Source organism: Manis pentadactyla, chromosome 9 (genome assembly GCF_030020395.1).
Source record: "Manis pentadactyla isolate mManPen7 chromosome 9, mManPen7.hap1, whole genome shotgun sequence".
In the NCBI taxonomy this organism is placed as follows: Eukaryota; Metazoa; Chordata; class Mammalia; order Pholidota; family Manidae; genus Manis; species Manis pentadactyla.
The window spans coordinates 93,423,855-93,442,398 of NC_080027.1; the positions used below are offsets into that span (position 1 = coordinate 93,423,855).

Consider the following 18,544-nt stretch of genomic DNA (forward strand, 5'->3'; position numbering starts at 1 on the left):
TCATCTGTGGCACTTCATAACTGAACTCGGCAAAGTGCAGCCCTGGAGCATCAGCTCCTAGATGGGGGACCACTCACTGCCTGGGTCAATGACTGGCAAAGAACCTATGAAATAAGTAAATGCACTTTTGTATGGATTTAACCAGTAATGCTCCAGGTTACAAGTTCAGGTTGGCCCTTTCCAGTTTCTGCGAACACGCTTGGCCTCTTGAGAAAGCTAGGCATTGGATGAGGCCTTCGCTCCATCTGGTGGTCCTTGAGCTGCCCCCCTGGCGCTTGCCAGCTCCATGGCTTCCGCCTCTGATTCCACCTGCATCTACTCAGCCCTCATCCTACACAAGGCTGTCGATGAGGTGCGGATCACATAGGGTTAGATCAATGAAGCAAATGTACAGTGACCCTTTCTGACAAGGTCAGCTTGGGAGCTTGGCCTGCAGTGTAGAGGCTTGTGGCCCTGCCCAGCAGGAGGAGGAACCTAGATCTAGTTCCACCATGGCTGCCCCAGTGGAGGAGAAAGTGGAAGCAAAGAAAGAATCTCTGAAGTCCTGCAGTGAGGTAGGCTTTGACCTTTGTGACTAAACCTCTTTCATAACATATTCACTCTCTAAGATACAAAAACAGAACTTTTAGATTGTTAGAAGTCAAGAAAACCTGAGATCTAGTCAGAACTGCTGGCACATTCGAAGTGGAATGAGCATGTATTGGTAATGCATGCAAACATGTTTTTCTCTTTCTCGTTCCTGTTCCAGGATCATTGGACAAGTCATGCAAGGTTCTGGTTCTATAGTTACACAATTTGAACTTCCGGTCTGCAACTCTCTGCCATTTACTTAATCTAAGCCTCAGTCTTCTTATTTACAAAATTAAGATGTTAATAGTACTACCTACATCACAGAAGTGTTGAGAATTAAAAAAGGTAATGCATGTAAAAAACTTGGTACAGGGCTTAATCAACAGTAAATTTTCAATAAATGTCCACTGTCAATATACCACCCTTAAGGTGATTCAAATGCTAATTTTGCTGCTTAAGATGAAAAGCTTCTCAAGTTCAAGAACTCTGTTGGTCACCCTCCATCTATTAAATATTTACTTCAAAACAAGGACTGATCCTACCAGGTTTGGGGTTAGGAAAATAAAAAAATCTTCCCTGCCCTTTAAGTTACAGCTTCAGCGATAAACAAATTTACAGAACAGTTTGGGGTTGTGAATGAGGTAATCATGGATGCAGAGTCCCAAATTTAGCACAGGACCTGCTGGGGGTGGTGTGGGGGCTACAGGAGGTTGGTTCTACAGGCAAGGGGAGTGGAGGGCCTGGGCAGAGTTCAGTCTATTTAATGTCCTGCATCAAATCCGTGGGTTATGTTTCAGATCCTTTTTACTGACAAGAGTAGATCTGAGTTGTAATGCTGGTTCTATTGTCACCCTAAGCTTTAGAGCTGGAGTTCTTTAAGTGAGAATTCAAAGATACTAGGGATTTTTTAGGCAAGACCAGAAAAGGAAAACAGAGGTCTTTGGGGATGAAATCAGATCTGTGAAGCAGATGGCCAGTCTTTTTGAGGATTCTACTCTTCAACCTCAGCAGGATGTAAATGCAGTAGGTGGTAATTATAAAATGGGAATTTTTAAATAGCTCTCATTAAGGATACCTGAGGGCTGGTGATATCCATTGTAGATTGTTTGATTTCTTGATATCACATCTTATCTTAAAAATAGTTCAGCACATTACACTAAATTTACCCAAGTTCCACATTTCAAGGCAACTAGGACTGCCAGACTTATAGCCCATAATGCCGGCTAATTGAGACCAACTATCTAGAATCAGGCCACAGCCAGTTTCCACTGCAATGAAAGGACATGAAACTCTTATCATGAGCTGCTTCTAATTTGAGTCAGTGCATCTGAAAAAGGAAGTTGAATGTTGGACATGAGTAAATTCATTAAGTACTTTATTTACTAATAAGGCTATACAGGATTTAGCAGTTCTAACTTAGGCTCCATGTACAACAGTAAAAATGAAAAATAAGTAATTCATCTTGCAGTGAAAGATATACATACATACATACATACATATATATATATATATATATATATTTTGGTGAAGTTTAAAGTCATCCCAGCTTGCAGTGAAAGTGTGTGTGTGTGTGTGTGTGTGTGTGTGTGTGTATGAAATTTAAATTCAAGTCACCCCAGGACCCTGGTTACCATATTACATAAAGACAGTAAAATATAAAAATGTGACAAATACAATGTATTGTGATTAATAGCTCAATTTATTAGCTATTTTAATACAGTAAAACTTTACAGTGAAAATAACATACTAGAAATAGCTTTTTTATGATAGGGTTACAGAATGCCAGCATCAGGAAAAACAACCTCAACAATGATACACTGAACAGGTTTCCTGTGAGTAAAGCTGAACTGCAAGCAGCCTGGCTGCTTAAAGCCAGATTAGCTTCTTGATACCAAGGGGATCGTATACTTGGAAATTATATTATAGAGTAGCTTCTAAACATTGCTGGTCTGAGTTTAACAATGCAAAAATTCCACTTCATCAGCTCTTTTCAAGTTTCAGAGAATTCCTTTGGTTACAACAACATTTACTCCAGTACCACTGTGCCTTTTTGATGCCTCTTCATTCTTGAATAGGGACTTATTGTATCATCTGTCACAAAATCATACAGTACTGTTATCCAGGAGGTGTAGTGGGGAAGATTTTCGTAGTACTCAGCTGCTATTTTCCTCACCTAGAAGGGAAAAAATACAGTAAGACAAATGTTACCTGAGTCCTATTAAAGATGACAGATGGGTGGTTGACACAAACACAAAGAGAAACCGTGAGAACTTTCTCCCTTCTCCCTCTCAAAAAAATAAATAAATGAAAGCAACAGCTTTTGGAATTCTAAAAATAACAAAAAGCACTTTGCATTTCAACAGTAAGATACACTTGACCTTCTAGAATTACCTACCGTTTCCTATCAAGCTCTGAGGAACTAAATATCCTACTTATTTGTAACAATTTGGCACAAATACCCACAATCCAGTCAACTTGGTATTTTTCAAGTACATACTGCACGGCTGGCACTGTAGGATATACAGGTAATACCCAGTCTCTGCCATTAAGGAAGCTGTAAATACTGATCAATTATTGTGACATGCCAGTTAAGACAGAAATTAAGCATATCCAGTGTGCAATTCTGCCATCTCAAATTGAACATGTCTTTTAAAAAATGACCACTGCCATTTTTGTGACCAAAAAGCAAAACCAGTTAGTGCTGAGTAATAAGGGTTCTGTGACTTCACTACAAGGTACAAAAACTATCCTAAGAAATCCCAAAGGAAAACAAAGAGGAGACTCCAAGATGACGAAAAGAGACCGTAAGAAAAAGAAAAAGAAGAACGTCAGGCTTAATTTATTCCTTCAATCTGGGAAATGTAACTATTTTCTGGCTGTGGAGAAGCAGATTAATGCACAATTCTCAGGGAACAATTAAGGCCAACAAGCTTTTCTAGGGGAGTTCTCAGTCAGTGAGAGAAGCACTCCCCCAGTCTGGAAGTTGCCTTCAGACAGTTACGTGTTGTGAACATTTTATTTTATAAAACGTGAAACCTACAAAAAAGTTTTAAAGAATAGTAAAACCAAGACCTTCATGTAGGTCCACCAATTCAAACCGTGAGTCACTTTCCTATATAAATGTCACATATACCACTTTGCTTTCTTTGCCAAACCTTCTGAGAGTAAGTTGCAGGAATTATTGGACAACTTATCCCTACTTTTCACCCCTAAATATTCAAATTCAACATATATCTCCTAAGAATGAGGACGATTTTCCTACAAAAACAAAAATCATCATAACATCCAAGAAATTTAATGTTGGCAAAATATCATCTATTTTATGGCCGAGATTTAAAATTTCCCCACTGACCCAATGTCCTTTCTAGGTATTTCTTTCTTCAGTTGGGAATCAAATCAATAATCAAATGTTACATTTAGTTGTCATGTTGTATGTGAGTTTTTAAATAGTCAACATTTTAAAACTGAAGAGGAAATCTATAAAATTGATTGGGTGGGTATGATAGCATAAATATCTGGCTATGATTCCATTACAGCACAGCTTAAAAAAAAACAAGAAAAGGTAGTAGTACATTTCAGAAATGTTGCCATTTTTAGATGTATGGAAACATTTTTTGATTATCAAACTGTAAGGCTCCATTGTGAGGATTCACCAGGATGATAACAGAAGTGAGGAAGGTGGTCCTTTTGGAGAGGATAAAAGGGTGAGGGCCACAGTGTCATCTTTAATTTATTCCACAAACAATACATGAACAGTCTACTGTGCAGGGAAACGGGTCCCTGCTGGCAGGGAGTTCACAGTACTAGAGATTGACATGCATTGGTTTTGCAGATCAATCAAGTAGGACACCTGTATTTCACAGGCCTACACGTAAATCCTAAGGCTAAGCAGTTCAGTAGTGATGAAGCTTGTATGAACATGTGCTACTTCACAAAGGGATTTCGTTTTCTATTTCTGCTTTACAAGTTTACAGAATTTTCAGATCTCCAACACTTCTAAACCCTAAGCATGACCATGAGGCTTAGGGATCCAAGAGGGTCAACTCTAAAGTTAGCAGACTAGATGGACAAAATAGACTAGACTACTTTCAAATGAGCAAGTCAACACTAATTTTGACCATATATAACCATCAGAAATTAGAATGTGTATCAATCCTTTACTTACCAGTGGAAGGTTTTTTCCAGGAATGTTGGGGAAGTCATGGTGTTCATTGTGGTAGCCCACGTTGAAGGTAAGTAAATTCAGAGGCCCATAATATGAGTAGGTTTCATGTCCCTTTAAGAACATGTAATGTTCAGCTATAAAATGTCCAGAAATTGGGTGCAAACCTAGACCAAGTAAGGATGCTGACAACATATAGACTAAGGATTTAATTCCCAAAACATAGTAAATGATAATGTCAAAAGTGAACTGGACCACAATATTAATAGTTTCCAGAGAAGAAATTGGTTTGGGGTTAATGAACAGAGGTCGCAAAGCATAAAAGAAAGGCTGAAGAATAACCCACATAAACTTTCTAAAAGTAGTACAGAAGAACCAGCCTTCAAAATCAGTGGGAATATCTACATCAATGCCATCACCTCCAAGGTATCGATGATGATCCATGTGATACCTCTTAAAGGAAACTGAATATGGAATGCCAATGGGAAGATTAGCAAATATTCCCAACCAGCGATTCCACATGGTCTTGTAGTTGCCAAAGGCATTATTGTGGGAAATTTCATGAATAGCCAGAGTCACTGAATGGTTAATACAGCTGCCAAAGGCATATGCCCAAAATATGACCCATTTCCAATCCAAGTCCTTTACTAAATACAATGCAACTGCCTGAGTGAAAATCATCATGATCACAATCCATATCAAGTTGGTATCAGGTTTCATCAAGTCTTTTATCTCTGGATACTTTGCTGTAAAGAAAAAACAAAAAAAATCAGGGAACTGAGAAGAGCACACAACAGTTCTGCAATTATACTTAAATCAACACTGATTAAATTCACATATTATTGTTTTTCCAAATCATTATATGCCCTCTATTAGAGACTCTACTACAGGAAGGAGTATATTCCAATAATAAAGTTACTAAATATCATGTCACTACAAAGTGAGAATTTATGCAGGAAGAATTAGCCTCAAAATCTAGACTCTCCATATTAATAGATAGTTACAAGTGAAGATTTCATTTTACCCAATTGCCTTTTTACCCCTAACAATTTTTTGCATATTAAAAGTTTTCCAAAACGGCAATCATCGTTTGGTAAGTCTATTCTGCTTGTCTGACAGAACATGTTATATATTTAGATATACTTATATACAACATACAACATACTTATATATACAATATATAAGCAACCTACTTGTACACTTAAATACAACATATACAACATATCATGTACTTAGATTTCATAATTTCCTTTATAGTAACTAAATTATTTCTAGTTGCCAGTCATAACTTCTACCCAATTCCCTATTTTCTGACATTTAGATAGCTAAAATTTTTGCCAGAGTAGACTTTTTCTAGTCATCTAGGAACTAGGGTAACTTCCAAAGAATGCTACGGATTTACATTCCTCCCTCCCTCCCTTTTTGCAAGTAGACCTGTACAGTGCTAATCTGTGTCAGTTTTACTTTATTTGTTGAATCTACACGCAAATAACCAGGAATTATGAAAAAGGCCAATAACAAAATCTCTGCATTTCAGGCAAGTGTCCTTAGGGGCAAATGCACATTCTTCTCCATATTCCACCCCAGATCTCAATCCCTGATATAATTAACATCTGGGTTTCTGTGTTGTCAAGTATGTTTGGTCTAGGATGACACAAGGAAGAAGGACTTTTCTTTTGGGACAGGTCATTTAGAATATTCTTGCAAAGATAAAGAAGGGAAAAGAGCAGCTGCATTCTCTTCTAAATGTGAAATGAGGAATTCAATAAAAAATGTAAAATGCAAGATAGAAAGTTACATAAGCCCAGTTTTATACACTGGTATACATATGTAAAAGTGTATAATGTATTGTAAGAATGAGAATAAGTTAGCATAAGAGTAGCCATCTTAAGGGCCTAGAAGCAGTTTTCTGAAGTTGTGACTTAAAAGAAAAAAAACTGGAACTGGGTAAGGCCTTGGAAAACAAGTTAATCATGAACACCGGGATGGGGGCAGCTGTGGCCTTCGGTCAGCTAACCTTGGTCAGTTAATCCTACATACCAAGCTTATCGTGCAGAACCTCCCTAACAATTGAAGAGTAGCCTTATCTTGCTCTCGCTTAACCCCAGGATGTATGTCTTGCAAAGATAATGTGCAGCTGTGGAAAATTACTAAGAGTTAAGTGTTTTGAAAATGCCATATAAACCCTTGGTTTTGAGTGCTCGGGGTCCTTGTTGAGACCCGCTGCATCGGGCTGACACTTGGACCCCAGCTAGCTGGTCTCTAAATAAATTCCTCTTGCTTATTGCATCAAGAGACGCCTTCTGTGAGTGATTTGGGGCGGCGCTCTCCTCTGGGAAAAATCCAACAGTATAATATGCAATTATGTAATATATGTTATACACACACACAAATATAAATACATATATATAAGGATAGCATTAATTCAAGGTAACTCCTTGTTTTTCTTTCCCCTTTGCTCCCTCCACTCCCTAACCTCTAATCTTTGTTGGTAACTAGTTCATTTTATCAAACGTTAATAATTTTGTAGGCAAAAGACCAATAAAATAATCCTACAGGCCTAGAGGTAAATTAGGCTGAAACTTATTTTCCTGGTATAAATGAGAAGTTCAAATAACTCATTCAGAAAAATATGAACATTTTTTGAACACTTCATCAACAAAACAGTATCAACTGTTTAGTTTGTTAGTGGATAAATGATAATTCTTTTGTATTAAGACATGTAATTTCTGTTTAGACAGCACCCCATCATTTTTACCTTATATAAAACTTGATTAAATTGATACATCTGACAAAGGTAGAAGGCAATGCATTTTGTAGGTATTTTAAAATCATGAAACTTACACGCAGTTCTCCAAGACAAATCAACCTGCTCCAAGGAATTCTGCACTCAATTTTTGCAAAGCAGTAATATATAAAAATCAATACTACGAAGGTGCCAATATAATTAAATGGGGAAATAAGTCTTTTCAACAGATGTTGCTTGACCTGGTTATCTACGTGCAGGAGAATAAAGTTGGGCCTATCCGTTTTGCCATACACAAAAATTAACTCAAGTGGACCACAGACCTAAACACAGGAAAACTATTAAACTGTTATAAAAAAAAAACCAAGCGAATCTTCTTGACCTTCATTGTTTCTTAGATACTGTAACAAAAGCACAAATGACGAAAAAAAACTGTACTGCATCAAAACTTTTGTGTTGCAAATGACGCCATCAGGAAAGTGAAAAAACCCACAGAATGGGAAGAAACGTCTGCAAATCAAGTAGCTCTTAAGTGACTTATGCCTAGAATATATAAAGAATTCTTAAAGCTCCTACAATTAAGAATCCATTTTTAAAAAGCAGATATACAAATGACCGATAAACACATGAAAGATGCTCAACATTACTAGTCATTAGGAAAACGCAAATCGAAACCAAAAGGAGGTACCACTTTACATCCTTTAGAATGGCTGTAATAAAAAAGGCAGTAAGTCTGTGGAGAAATTGGAACCCACACACATCGCTGGTGGCAATATAAAATGGTGCAGTTGATTTGGAAAGCAGTCTGTCAGGTCCTCAAAATGTTAAACATGCCGACCAATGACCCAGCAATCCCACTCCTACTGTAGCTACTCAAGAGACACGAAAACATACATCCAAATGATAACTTACTTGTATGTGCATATTCATAGCAGCAGTATTCATATAGTCAAAAGGCAAAACAACTCAAAAGCCTTCCAATTAAGGAATGGATAAATGAAATATGGTGCAACTATACAATGGAATATTTGGCCACGAAAAGGAATGAAGCCCTCATCTCTACTACAACATGGATGAACCTTGAAAACACTATACTTGGTGAAAGCAGCCAGTTACCACAGACCAGTATTGTAGGATTTCATCTACAAGAAACGACCAGAATAGGCAAATCCATAGCGACAGAAAGTAGATTAGTGGTTGCCTAGGACTGGGGAGTGCAAAAGAGTCACAGGGACTGCTAGTTAATATAAGGCTTATTTTGGGGGTGACAAAAATGTTCTGAAAATTAGATTGTAGTGATACACAACTCCGAATTCAGTAAAAAACACTGATTTGTACACTTTAAACGGGTGGATTTTATAGTCAATTATATCTTAATAAAGCTGTTAAAAAATACTGTTTCCCTGTGGAAGTGTAGCAGGAAACAGAGCACGTGTTGTGACTTACTATTTGACCCACTAACATCATCCAGTCCCCAGCCTTCATTAGTTTTGAGATGTCCTCTAAATGAACTGCTAAAAGTCTAAATGTAAATTTAACATACGGATGGTTGTTCAACAACAGACCCATGTTCTGTCATTATCTCCCTCCCCGCAAAACCTGATAAATTTCAGGTATATTTTATCACTTTAGTATAATTTGAACAAATCCCTGGGTTCTTATCTTTTCTGAGGTTATTCCGTCTCTACTCCTGAAATGAATGCTGAGCAGGATTTTACAGCTACAGGGAAAATAATTATAATTCCCCTGAAAAATAAATACTCCTTTTACTTTCCAAGTGAAATGGCTCAGTGACAAGAAGTTTGTAAAAAAAAAAAAAAAAAAAGGCTCATTACTGAGATCATCAATAAGCACCTTTTTACTTCCTTGATTTTCTGAATATTAAGCAGTTAAGTTCCAGTATTCAGAAGTTGGTTTTGGCAGGGTGGACACCACATTATTCTTATGCGCATTATTCTTATGCGACATGTCTTATGCGACAGATAGATAAAATAAGTATACATCTTAATTAAAAAGAAGGAAAGCATCCAAGAACCAAAGTTTCTCAAAAGGCAGCCCTAAAGGTTCAAGTTCCCAATTTACTGATTCAATTTTTTAAAAGCAACTTTAACAGATCTAGTAATTCCTATTTGTGAAAGCACGAACTTTCTAACTTTAGACACTCCGCCAAAAATCAGGAGCTTGCCTTTTCTTCCCACTGGGCAAATGAATACTGAGAACTAGGGAATCGCTGAGTCTGAGAAAGGGTCCCCGTCCGGCTACCCGCGTTCTTTCCGGCTTTTGGTCACAGCCTCTGCATTGCAGGCCGCCTCGCCAACCAGGACCCCTCCCGCCAGGATCCCCCGCCCGCGGCCTTCCCCTGCCTAGCACCCCGGAGGACCCGCCTGGTTCGGGGGCCGTCTGGGTAGCGCGTGCAGTGCACAGAGCTGTCCAAGGCCGCACGCGTGGCCCCAAGTGGAGACGCTGCCCCGGGGCCGGCGGGGACGGAGCGACGTGCCCTCTTGTTTGCACAGGGATCCCGGCTGCTGGACACAGGCCCCCCCCAGCCTGCTTGCACAGGGCCCCCAGCTGCTGGACTGAGGGCCCCGGGCCCACGCGCACAGGCCCGGCGACGGTGCGCGCTCGCGGACACGGAGGGACCAGCCCTTAACGGGCCTCCGGTGACGCGGGCCGCAGGGCCGGGAGTGCGTAACGGGGCGCGGTCCGGGCCTCACCCAGGATCTCCCGGCGCCGCGCGGCGTGCGGCTGGTCGGTGTACACCCACTCGAAGTCTTCCCGCGAAACGCGGCTCCCCATTGTAGCGGTGTCGGCGGCGGCTCCTAGCAAGTACGGCTTTCGCTTTCGGCCCAGCGGCGGCAGCTGCAACAGCGACGGCAGCAGCGGATCGAGTCAGCGGCGGCCGACCGGCGGCTGAAGAGACGGAGGCCGGGGCGGAGTCAGCCCGAGCCCCGCCCCGCCCCGCCCCGCCCCTTCCGCCCCCGCCCCTGCCCCTGCCGTTGCTGAAGCTAGCGGCCTCCGGAGGGCAGTCAAGGCTCTGGTGGTCGGGGCTGTGTTCGCTGCTCGGGGGCGCCGAGTTCCTCCGAGTCCGGCCTCGCGGCCGGTTTTTAGAAACGAGGCGCCCGAAAGGAGACCGCGCCACTGCCGGCTGGCAGCGCCGCTCAGTCGTCCGGGCCGAGCTACGGGCCTCCACCGTGCGGCTGGAGAAGCGGGTCAGTCCGTGGGACGCACTGGCCGTCTCCTGGAAGTAGTTCTTCAGGCAGGACGCGGGCGTGCGGCCTTCGGAGCTCACGGAGGCGCCGTGGTGGAGGGTAAGGGCCCGGCCGGTGACCGCGAGCCCGCAGCGCTTCCGGGGGCGCCCTGATTCACAGCCGGCGCCCACTCACGCGAGGCGGAAGCTCTGGCTGACGCGGCAGGGAAGCTCGTGTGGACGCTGGGGCGGCCCACCGACCGAGCCGAGCGTCAGGCGCGCTGCGAAGCCCGGAGGCGGCGGAGGGCGTCGACGGGCGGTAGTGCGGCGGATGCTGGCGGTGGCCGTGCAGGCGGGGTGCCTTGCTCTGGGGCGCAGTCCTGGCCGCGTGAAGGGGCCGCCGGCCAGCGGAGACCGCACCTGGGACGCGCGCCAGCTAGATGCAGCGAAGCCTGATGACGTGGAGTTAGCCCAAGTGGCTCCATTTGGGGTCTGCTGTCTGTTTTTTTCAACAATACCCTCTTTTGATGAGACTCTCTGCTGAAACAATTTCCTCTGATGAGCGCCGCTCCCAGCTTGCACCCTGCAGTTACAGCCTGTTGCCGGTGTACTGTACCATGCAGGGTCTGGACGTTTTGGTGACTCCCTGTGGTGTTCGCAGGTCACGACTTCGGGCTCTCCGGTTTTAGCCGTTCATGCTCGGGGCTCTTTTTCCTCTGGTCCAGTCTTAAGGAGGTCATTTGCTTGGGTTAACCACTGCAAACGTGCACTTATAGCTTTTTAGAGAGTACAGAGTGTCAGGGGACCACTGCCGTTATCAGAAGCAGGATAATCCTGCCTGGAGAGCCCCTTGAAGCCTCGTCCGCATATCCAAACCGATCAATCAAGTAAGTCAAAGAGATGGCTTGAAGGAGGCACCTTTTAAAAAGCGAGCTGGCTTGCGCAGTAATCTTAGGGAGCTCTGAGTTTCAACTTTCCCATAAATTAATCCAGGCAGGGCGTGTTCCGCGCCGCACAGACACCTCCTGTTCAGCTGAGAGATAATCACGGGCTATCCCATTACCGGGAGCAGCGTTGGCCCTGCAGAGATGGGAACCGCTGGTGAGATCACGCTATAGAGGCAGATCTGGTTTAGATAACAATAAGAAAGCGGGGATACAAATGTACTACAATCTGCACCGACATTTGTATGTGACTGGATAAATACAGTTATAATTGGAGAAAGGTAAAACGAGGCGCTGGATGTTCTGTGGTTTCAAGTCAGACTCTGTAGATGACTCCTAAGGGGGGTTGGTGCGCAGTAGGAGAGAAACTAGTCAGAGGCAACTCAGGGTCCCCCAAATCAAGGACAAATAGGCGTTTTAATAACAAATAGAGTAGTTTAAAAGGTCACCCCCTTAGCGATGGGTTGGGACGTATGGATGGTGGCATTACCTTTCCAGATAAATGCCAGCACGAAAGAAGAGACGGTTTCTTTGTTAAAGTATGAAACCTTGAGCTGGTGTCTTTGGAAGCAGTCCACATCGAAGTCAGCCACTTCTCATTAGTTTGATTTGGAGGTCTCCAGCGCCTACACAGGAACCGATATCAGGGGAAGCATTCCACAGCTTTGGTAAGAAAGGTAAAGAAAAACCTTTGTTTACAGTTTTTTTAAGAGCAGACCAATTATCTATGAAAATTGTCCTTTCAGCAGATAAAATAAAATTAAGGTTTAGTTTCACATAAGTACACTATTGATCGCAAAGCTTATTTTTAAAACCCCTGTAACAAATATATTCAATCTTACACAGCCTGACCATGCATGAAATTCCTTTCCCAAGATTCCTCTTCCACAAACCTTCTGTAACTTTCTTTTTAACACTTAGATTAATCTCTTGTTTTTTTCTCCTTCCCATTATGAAATAACCAGCCTCATTTTAGGGACAAATTAATTATTTTCCCTCAACAAACAGATGTATTGCTATTCTTTTCACATCCTACTTTCCTTGTGTACAGAGATGTAGCTTTCCTTATTTCCTGTAGCTTTAAGTGCATATTTTAGAATTATTAACCCTTAAAAACCTTAATTTTAGTGAGATTAAGAAGTAAACAGTTGTGTGTGGACTGTCTTTTACACCAACGTTCTGTGGATTGGTAGACTTATAAATACATCTCATAAGTTCTAGAAGTATGTACTTGCTTATGGCAAATTTTTCAATGTGGCACAAGGTATGTTTGCTAACAGACCAAAATACCTTTGGTTCCTTTGTAATAAGAATCAAAGAATAGGTAAATCTATGCTTAATAATCAGTGTTTCACTATTTCATCTTATTTGGAAATTATCTAAATATTCAGTGAATTTAACTTAACTCATCATTTAACTTAGTGTGGGTAAAATTGTAATATTTCCAGAATATCTCGCCTGGCTTTAGTACATCTGCATATCAATAGGCGGTCAGAGGTTGAAAGAAATATGGCTTTAGTGCATTTGTATCTGTCCTCAGGGGTGGAGAGAAGTTCATCTCCATATCAATGGGTAATTACCTGGGCAACTAGGGCTTATCTGTACCTGAGAGGTGAGGGGGAGGGCCGGTTTTGCTTCTGCTGGAGCAGGAAAGAGAGCAGGCCCCAGACTACAGTTTGTAAGCAATAAACGGATTCTAAACTTTATTTCTCCCTTTGACTGATTTCAGGTTTTAGAGGTATTTTGCCCTGGGATTTCCTCTCCTGGACTTATATTAAGCAAAACTTTAAATTTCAGATAACTTTCAAAGAGATCTTGGAAACTATTTTTTAACTAAACAAAGCATAAAACATAACTTGTTGATAAGTTCACCTAGAAACTTTTATCCCATTTATATCTATTTAATTCACTCGTTCTTAAGAATTGTTTTGATCACCCATGAAAATCCCATGCTATTTTTTTTGCCGACAGATTTAAGAGGTAACATGAACCTCTTTGAACTCTAGTAAACTTAGGTAGAATAAGAGTATTATATTTAATGCTGATAACTCCAAAGACATGCCCATTTTATTTAAACCAGCACACTTAGTGCAGGTGAATCTAGATCACATGAATTTGAAAAACATTTGGGTTAAGTTTTTATTATATTTCTGAGTTTTAGGAATACTTAGTTCACATAAGTGCTTAATTTTCCTTAAACTAATTAAATAGAGCTCTTTTAAAAATTGGTTTACCTTCTGTGCAGCAGTTAACTGAAGAGATGTTAGTGCAGACTGACCAAGAGAAGACCCCGTATGCTCCATCCGCATTTCCCGTGCCACTGGGCCTGAGGAAGGACTGAACCAGCAGACCCCAATACAGTGTGGAAGGGGACTGAACCTCCAGAAGTTTCCTGTGCAGAATTTGGGTTGGGTAGAGCCCAGAACTGTGGGGAACTTACGGTCTTGGTGAGGAAGACAGAGAACTTAAGGGGTTCATGGGTGCCACACTGGTGTTTTCCACTGTCCCCAAAGCCATCAGATGACTCCTTTGGTCCTGCTGCTAACCAATCTTTTAAAAAAATTCAACTGAGTACATTTAAATATCTAATTGGCTTTATTTAAGCATTCATGAATTGGGCAGCATCCCATCCAGCAAATAGAGAGAAGCCCTGGGGAGATGGACAACATGGAAGACCTTTATAGGTAGAAGAGGGTGGGACAAGGAAGTTACTAGCAAAGAGTGGATGGTTTCAGGCAAGGTCACCTTCCTTTAGGGGATGACAGGGTCTATCAGGCAGGTCACCTAACTAGTGCTGACCAGGAAATTCCAGACCAACTGGTTAAGATTCCATTCCTGGGAGAGGTTTAAACTACTGTAAGGAAAGGTGTTAGTTAAGTCTTGGTTTGGTGGTGTGAGCTTATATAAGTGACTCCATTTTGGGCCTGTTGTCTCCTTTTTAGCAATAACCAGATATGGTGTGCCTCATAATGAAAGAACATACCACACACACACACACAGTCCCTGCACACAGACACACACACAAAGAATGAAATCTGATCAGGCACCTAAGTCCAACTGCTGATGTATATAAACTAGAAAGGGAAGAGAGGCAGTCAGCAAGGTCAGACAATGGGAAAATCTATAGGACAGTGTACTGGGTTCTTTAATAAATAAAATGCAAGGGAAAAAAGTGGGAAACTATAGGTTAAAAGAGGCTTAAAAAGGGGGGAGAGTGTTTAAAAGATGTATCACCCACTTGTAATGTATTGACCTTACTTAGATTCTGATTCAAACTCTGCAAGTGTTAAAAACTGACATAAGATCATTTAATTAAAATATTGATTTGATATGTGATAGTATTAAGACACTAGATAATAGTATTATATTATGGTTATATTTTTAAAAATCCTTATCTTTTAGAGATTCATGCCAGGAAAGAAGTGCTTAATTTTCCTTAAACTAATTAAATAGAGCTCTTTTAAAAATTGGTTTTTTAAAACACTGAAAACAAACCAATAAATTGGCATTTGAAATTAACCATACAATCTATACTATATCACTACACCCTCCTGCCAAAAAAAGGAAGTTCTTTATGTGTTAATATGAATTTATCTCCAAAATATTCTATTAAATGCAAAACACTGGATATTGGGGGTGGGGGTGGTATATGTGTAAAATATGTATTAGTATGTGTTTCCTTGGATATTCATAAAATATGTTCAGAAAGACACCCAAGTAATGGTTAAATTGTAGGAGAATCTAGGGGAAAGGGTTGGGAAGAAATGTTTTCATTCAACCCATTTTTACCTTTGAATTAAATAAGAATTTTTACATTCTAAAGAAAAGGAAAAGAATTTGGCTACAGGAGTGTTGTGGGGACTGACACATATCTTAATTACATGTAGGCATGTTTCTTTAGTTTGGAGTTTTCAGAGTTCTTAATGTGTCATCTAACTTTCACATCTTTTCTTTACTCTTGCCAGGTAATCTGTGTTGAAGCAATCATACCAGTTATTCTAGAAAAACACCATCCAGTCTGCTATTAGAAGCTGTGTAAAGCTGTAATGTCCTAATGATAACATTAGGAAATTCTAGGTGAGGTAGTTTTCAAAAGATGGCAGTCACTTTGGAAATCAAGGTGTACGTGGAAATGTAGATATTTCATTTTCCCATTTATTTGATTTTGGAATGGGCAATTCATTTTAAAGACTTTTATAAAGTCATAGTTGAGATCTAATTTGATATATTAGTATTGAAAGGTATTAGCCTATGGGTAGCTTTGTCAACTCTAATTCATAGAAGAGTAATTACAGAAGACATGCTTTATTCACTTTAAACCAGCTGTAACATGAGAATTTTGTCATCTATTCCTTCATACCAAATAACAAAGGTAACTCTTTCAGCCAATAGTTAGTCTCCAGTAAACATCTTAGTTATTTTAAAACGTGTTTAATTAGACATGTAAACCAGCACCTGTGAATGGACAGTTAAAACAGGTCACATTTGTCTAGGACTAAAGCTGACTTAGAGTGGTGGGGCAACGCCGTGCCTTGCCTGATCCATCTTCTGCTCTGCTGGCCTCACTTTCTATATCTGGTCCTGCCCAGTTTGGGGGCATGATGTGCTCCTAATTATTGCTGATATCTATAGTCCCACAATGGTCTCCAGTCTTAGTTTACACACTGGAGTTGTTTACCCTAAGCCCCAGGTTCCTTCCAACCAGCTGCCTCAAGGCTTCTGTATCTCACTCCTTTGGAGAGGTGATTTCTGTCAGCTGATTTCCTCCTCCCTGAAGTGTTAGTCATACAGGATTCTGTAGCTTGTCCTCAGGCCCATTAGGTTTAGACACTTCCCTTAATAATTGCTAATCTATTGCTTAAGCATCATGCCTGAAAGCAGGCCCACAAGACTTCAGTTTCTGATTGTAGCAACAAAGCTAGGCAATTTTGCCTTTCTCCTGTCTGCCTCTCAAGTTACCTGGAATGCAAGATCAGTAGAAAAGCAAATGAAAGGAGGAAACTACATGATCATCTCAAAAGAATTTGAAAAAAGGTTTGAAACAATTCAACATCTATAGACAATATCTATATAGAAAAATGATTAAATTGAGTTATTTGAATAAAATAAGAATTCAGCAAAGTTGCTAGATGGAAAATCAATGTACAAAAGTCTGTATTTCTTAAAATTGAGGTATAACTGACATACAACATTATATTACTTTCAGTTGTACAACATAATGCTTTGATATTTGTATACATTGTGAAATGATCACCACAGTGACTAGTTAACATTCATCATCACGGTCACAGAATTTTTTCCTTTATGATGAGAACTTTTAAGATTTACTCTATTAGTAACTTTCAGATGTGCAGTATGATATTAACAATAGTCATCAGGCTGAACATCACATCCCAGGATTTATTTATTTTATAACTGAAAGTTTGTACCTTTTGACTCCCTTCAGATATTTTGTATTTTAACAACCAGTTAAATAATAAAATCAAAAGGAAAGATAGCACTTACAACAAAAAGGTACCTAGAGACAAATCTAACAAAAGATGTATATTAACCCTTTACTGAAAGACATTGAAGACTTAAATCATGAAATTAGATGATGTTCATAGATTGGAAGACTACCATATACCATAAAGATGTCTGTTCCCCCACTCCTACAATTGATCTACAAATTCAATGCAATTCTAATAAAAATTCAAATGGGCTTCTGGTATATCTTGATAAGCTGAGTTTGAATTTTATATGGAAGAATAGCCAAAACAACAATAGAACAAAGAAAGGGGACTTAGTGTGCCAGATATTAAGAATTCTTATAAAGCTTTAATATATAATTGAAGATAGCATATATTAGTAATATAGATAGCATAGTATTAAGTCAGGCATAAATAATGGGACAGAATAGAAATAGATCCTCTCAGTATATAGAAATATAAAATCAGTGAAGAAAAGGAAAGATTTTCAAATGCTGCTAGGACAGTTGGTTATGGGAAAACAAAATTGAACCTGCCTCCTACTTTACACTAAAATTAGTTCAAAGTATATTATATACATAAATATGGAAGATTAAGAAACTTTTGAATGTAGAAAAATATATTATTTAGGAAGCTTAATGAAAGGATTTCTTAAGATGTAAAAAGCACAAACTATCAAGAACATATATTTCAAAAGTAGACCGACTTTGAGAACTGTCATCAAAAGATGACAAAGAAAAGTGAAAAGCCATAAACCGAAAGAATGTATTTCCAACACATATGATTGTATTTAAGATATGTGAAGAACTCTTAAGAAAACAGGAAAGCAGTAGAAAATAACAATGAATGAAATTTGAATTTAACATAAAAGGGAGCACTAATGGTATATCAGCGTCTAACCTATAAAACAGACACCATTTCAAGAACTTAGCAGAGGGAATTTAGTGCAGGGCACTAGTTATATAGGTGATGGAGGAGTTGAGAGGCAAATGGGACAGTAAGGACAATGTGGGCAGCCACTCCCATTCCTTCAGCTGGTAGGACAGAAGTTGGAGGAAGTATTTGAAGACCCCAGGAGCATTATCAATGAAAGCTGGAACCACAGCAGGAAAGTCTGGCAGGTGCTCAAGCTGGAACCAGAGCAGGAAAGCCAAGGGTAGGGAAAAGGGAGAAATCCCTGGCTTCACTCTCCTGCCTTCCAGTGTTCCCCAAGTGTCTCCCATAAGCGAAACTCAGCCAGAATCTGCCTTGCATTGGAGCCTGGGAAACACAGCCTGTAGGAATGAGCCCCTCTACAGTGCAGGGCAGGAAACATGAGGAATGGGTCTGACGGCAAACAGGCATGAAATGGCACAAATCAATTTTATAAGTTAGCAAAGGGCACACATTTAAAATGCTCAGTAGGACACTATTTTAGAAGCTCTCACTACCAGCAAAACAACCATAACTGTTGAAAATTTTAGTCTG

At 40.3% G+C, this 18,544-nt stretch overlaps 1 protein-coding gene and 1 long non-coding RNA gene across 3 annotated transcripts; one reads left to right on the forward strand and one right to left on the reverse strand.

Moving 5' to 3' along the window:
• Positions 1 to 2,250: 2,250 nt before the first annotated feature.
• Positions 2,251 to 10,383, reverse strand: DEGS1 (delta 4-desaturase, sphingolipid 1). Of its 2 annotated transcripts, XM_036879773.2 has the most exons (4): positions 10,193 to 10,330; positions 9,333 to 9,419; positions 4,736 to 5,478; positions 2,251 to 2,743 (listed from the first exon to the last, which is right to left on the reverse strand). In XM_036879773.2, exons 3-4 carry the CDS (start codon positions 5,450 to 5,452, stop codon positions 2,597 to 2,599), a joined length of 864 nt encoding a protein of 287 aa, XP_036735668.1. In that variant the 5' UTR covers positions 5,453 to 5,478; positions 9,333 to 9,419; positions 10,193 to 10,330; the 3' UTR covers positions 2,251 to 2,596. The 2 variants fall into 2 exon arrangements, with proteins under 2 accessions (XP_036735668.1, XP_036734902.1); XM_036879007.2 differs by lacking the exon at positions 9,333 to 9,419 and having other exon boundaries at positions 10,193 to 10,383.
• A 129-nt stretch (positions 10,384 to 10,512) lies between these two features.
• On the forward strand, positions 10,513 to 17,224 carry LOC130684934 (uncharacterized). The gene is made up of 2 exons (XR_008999314.1): positions 10,513 to 12,286; positions 13,855 to 17,224. It is a non-coding gene; the product is annotated as an uncharacterized LOC130684934 (long non-coding RNA).
• The last annotated feature ends 1,320 nt before the right edge of the window (positions 17,225 to 18,544 follow it).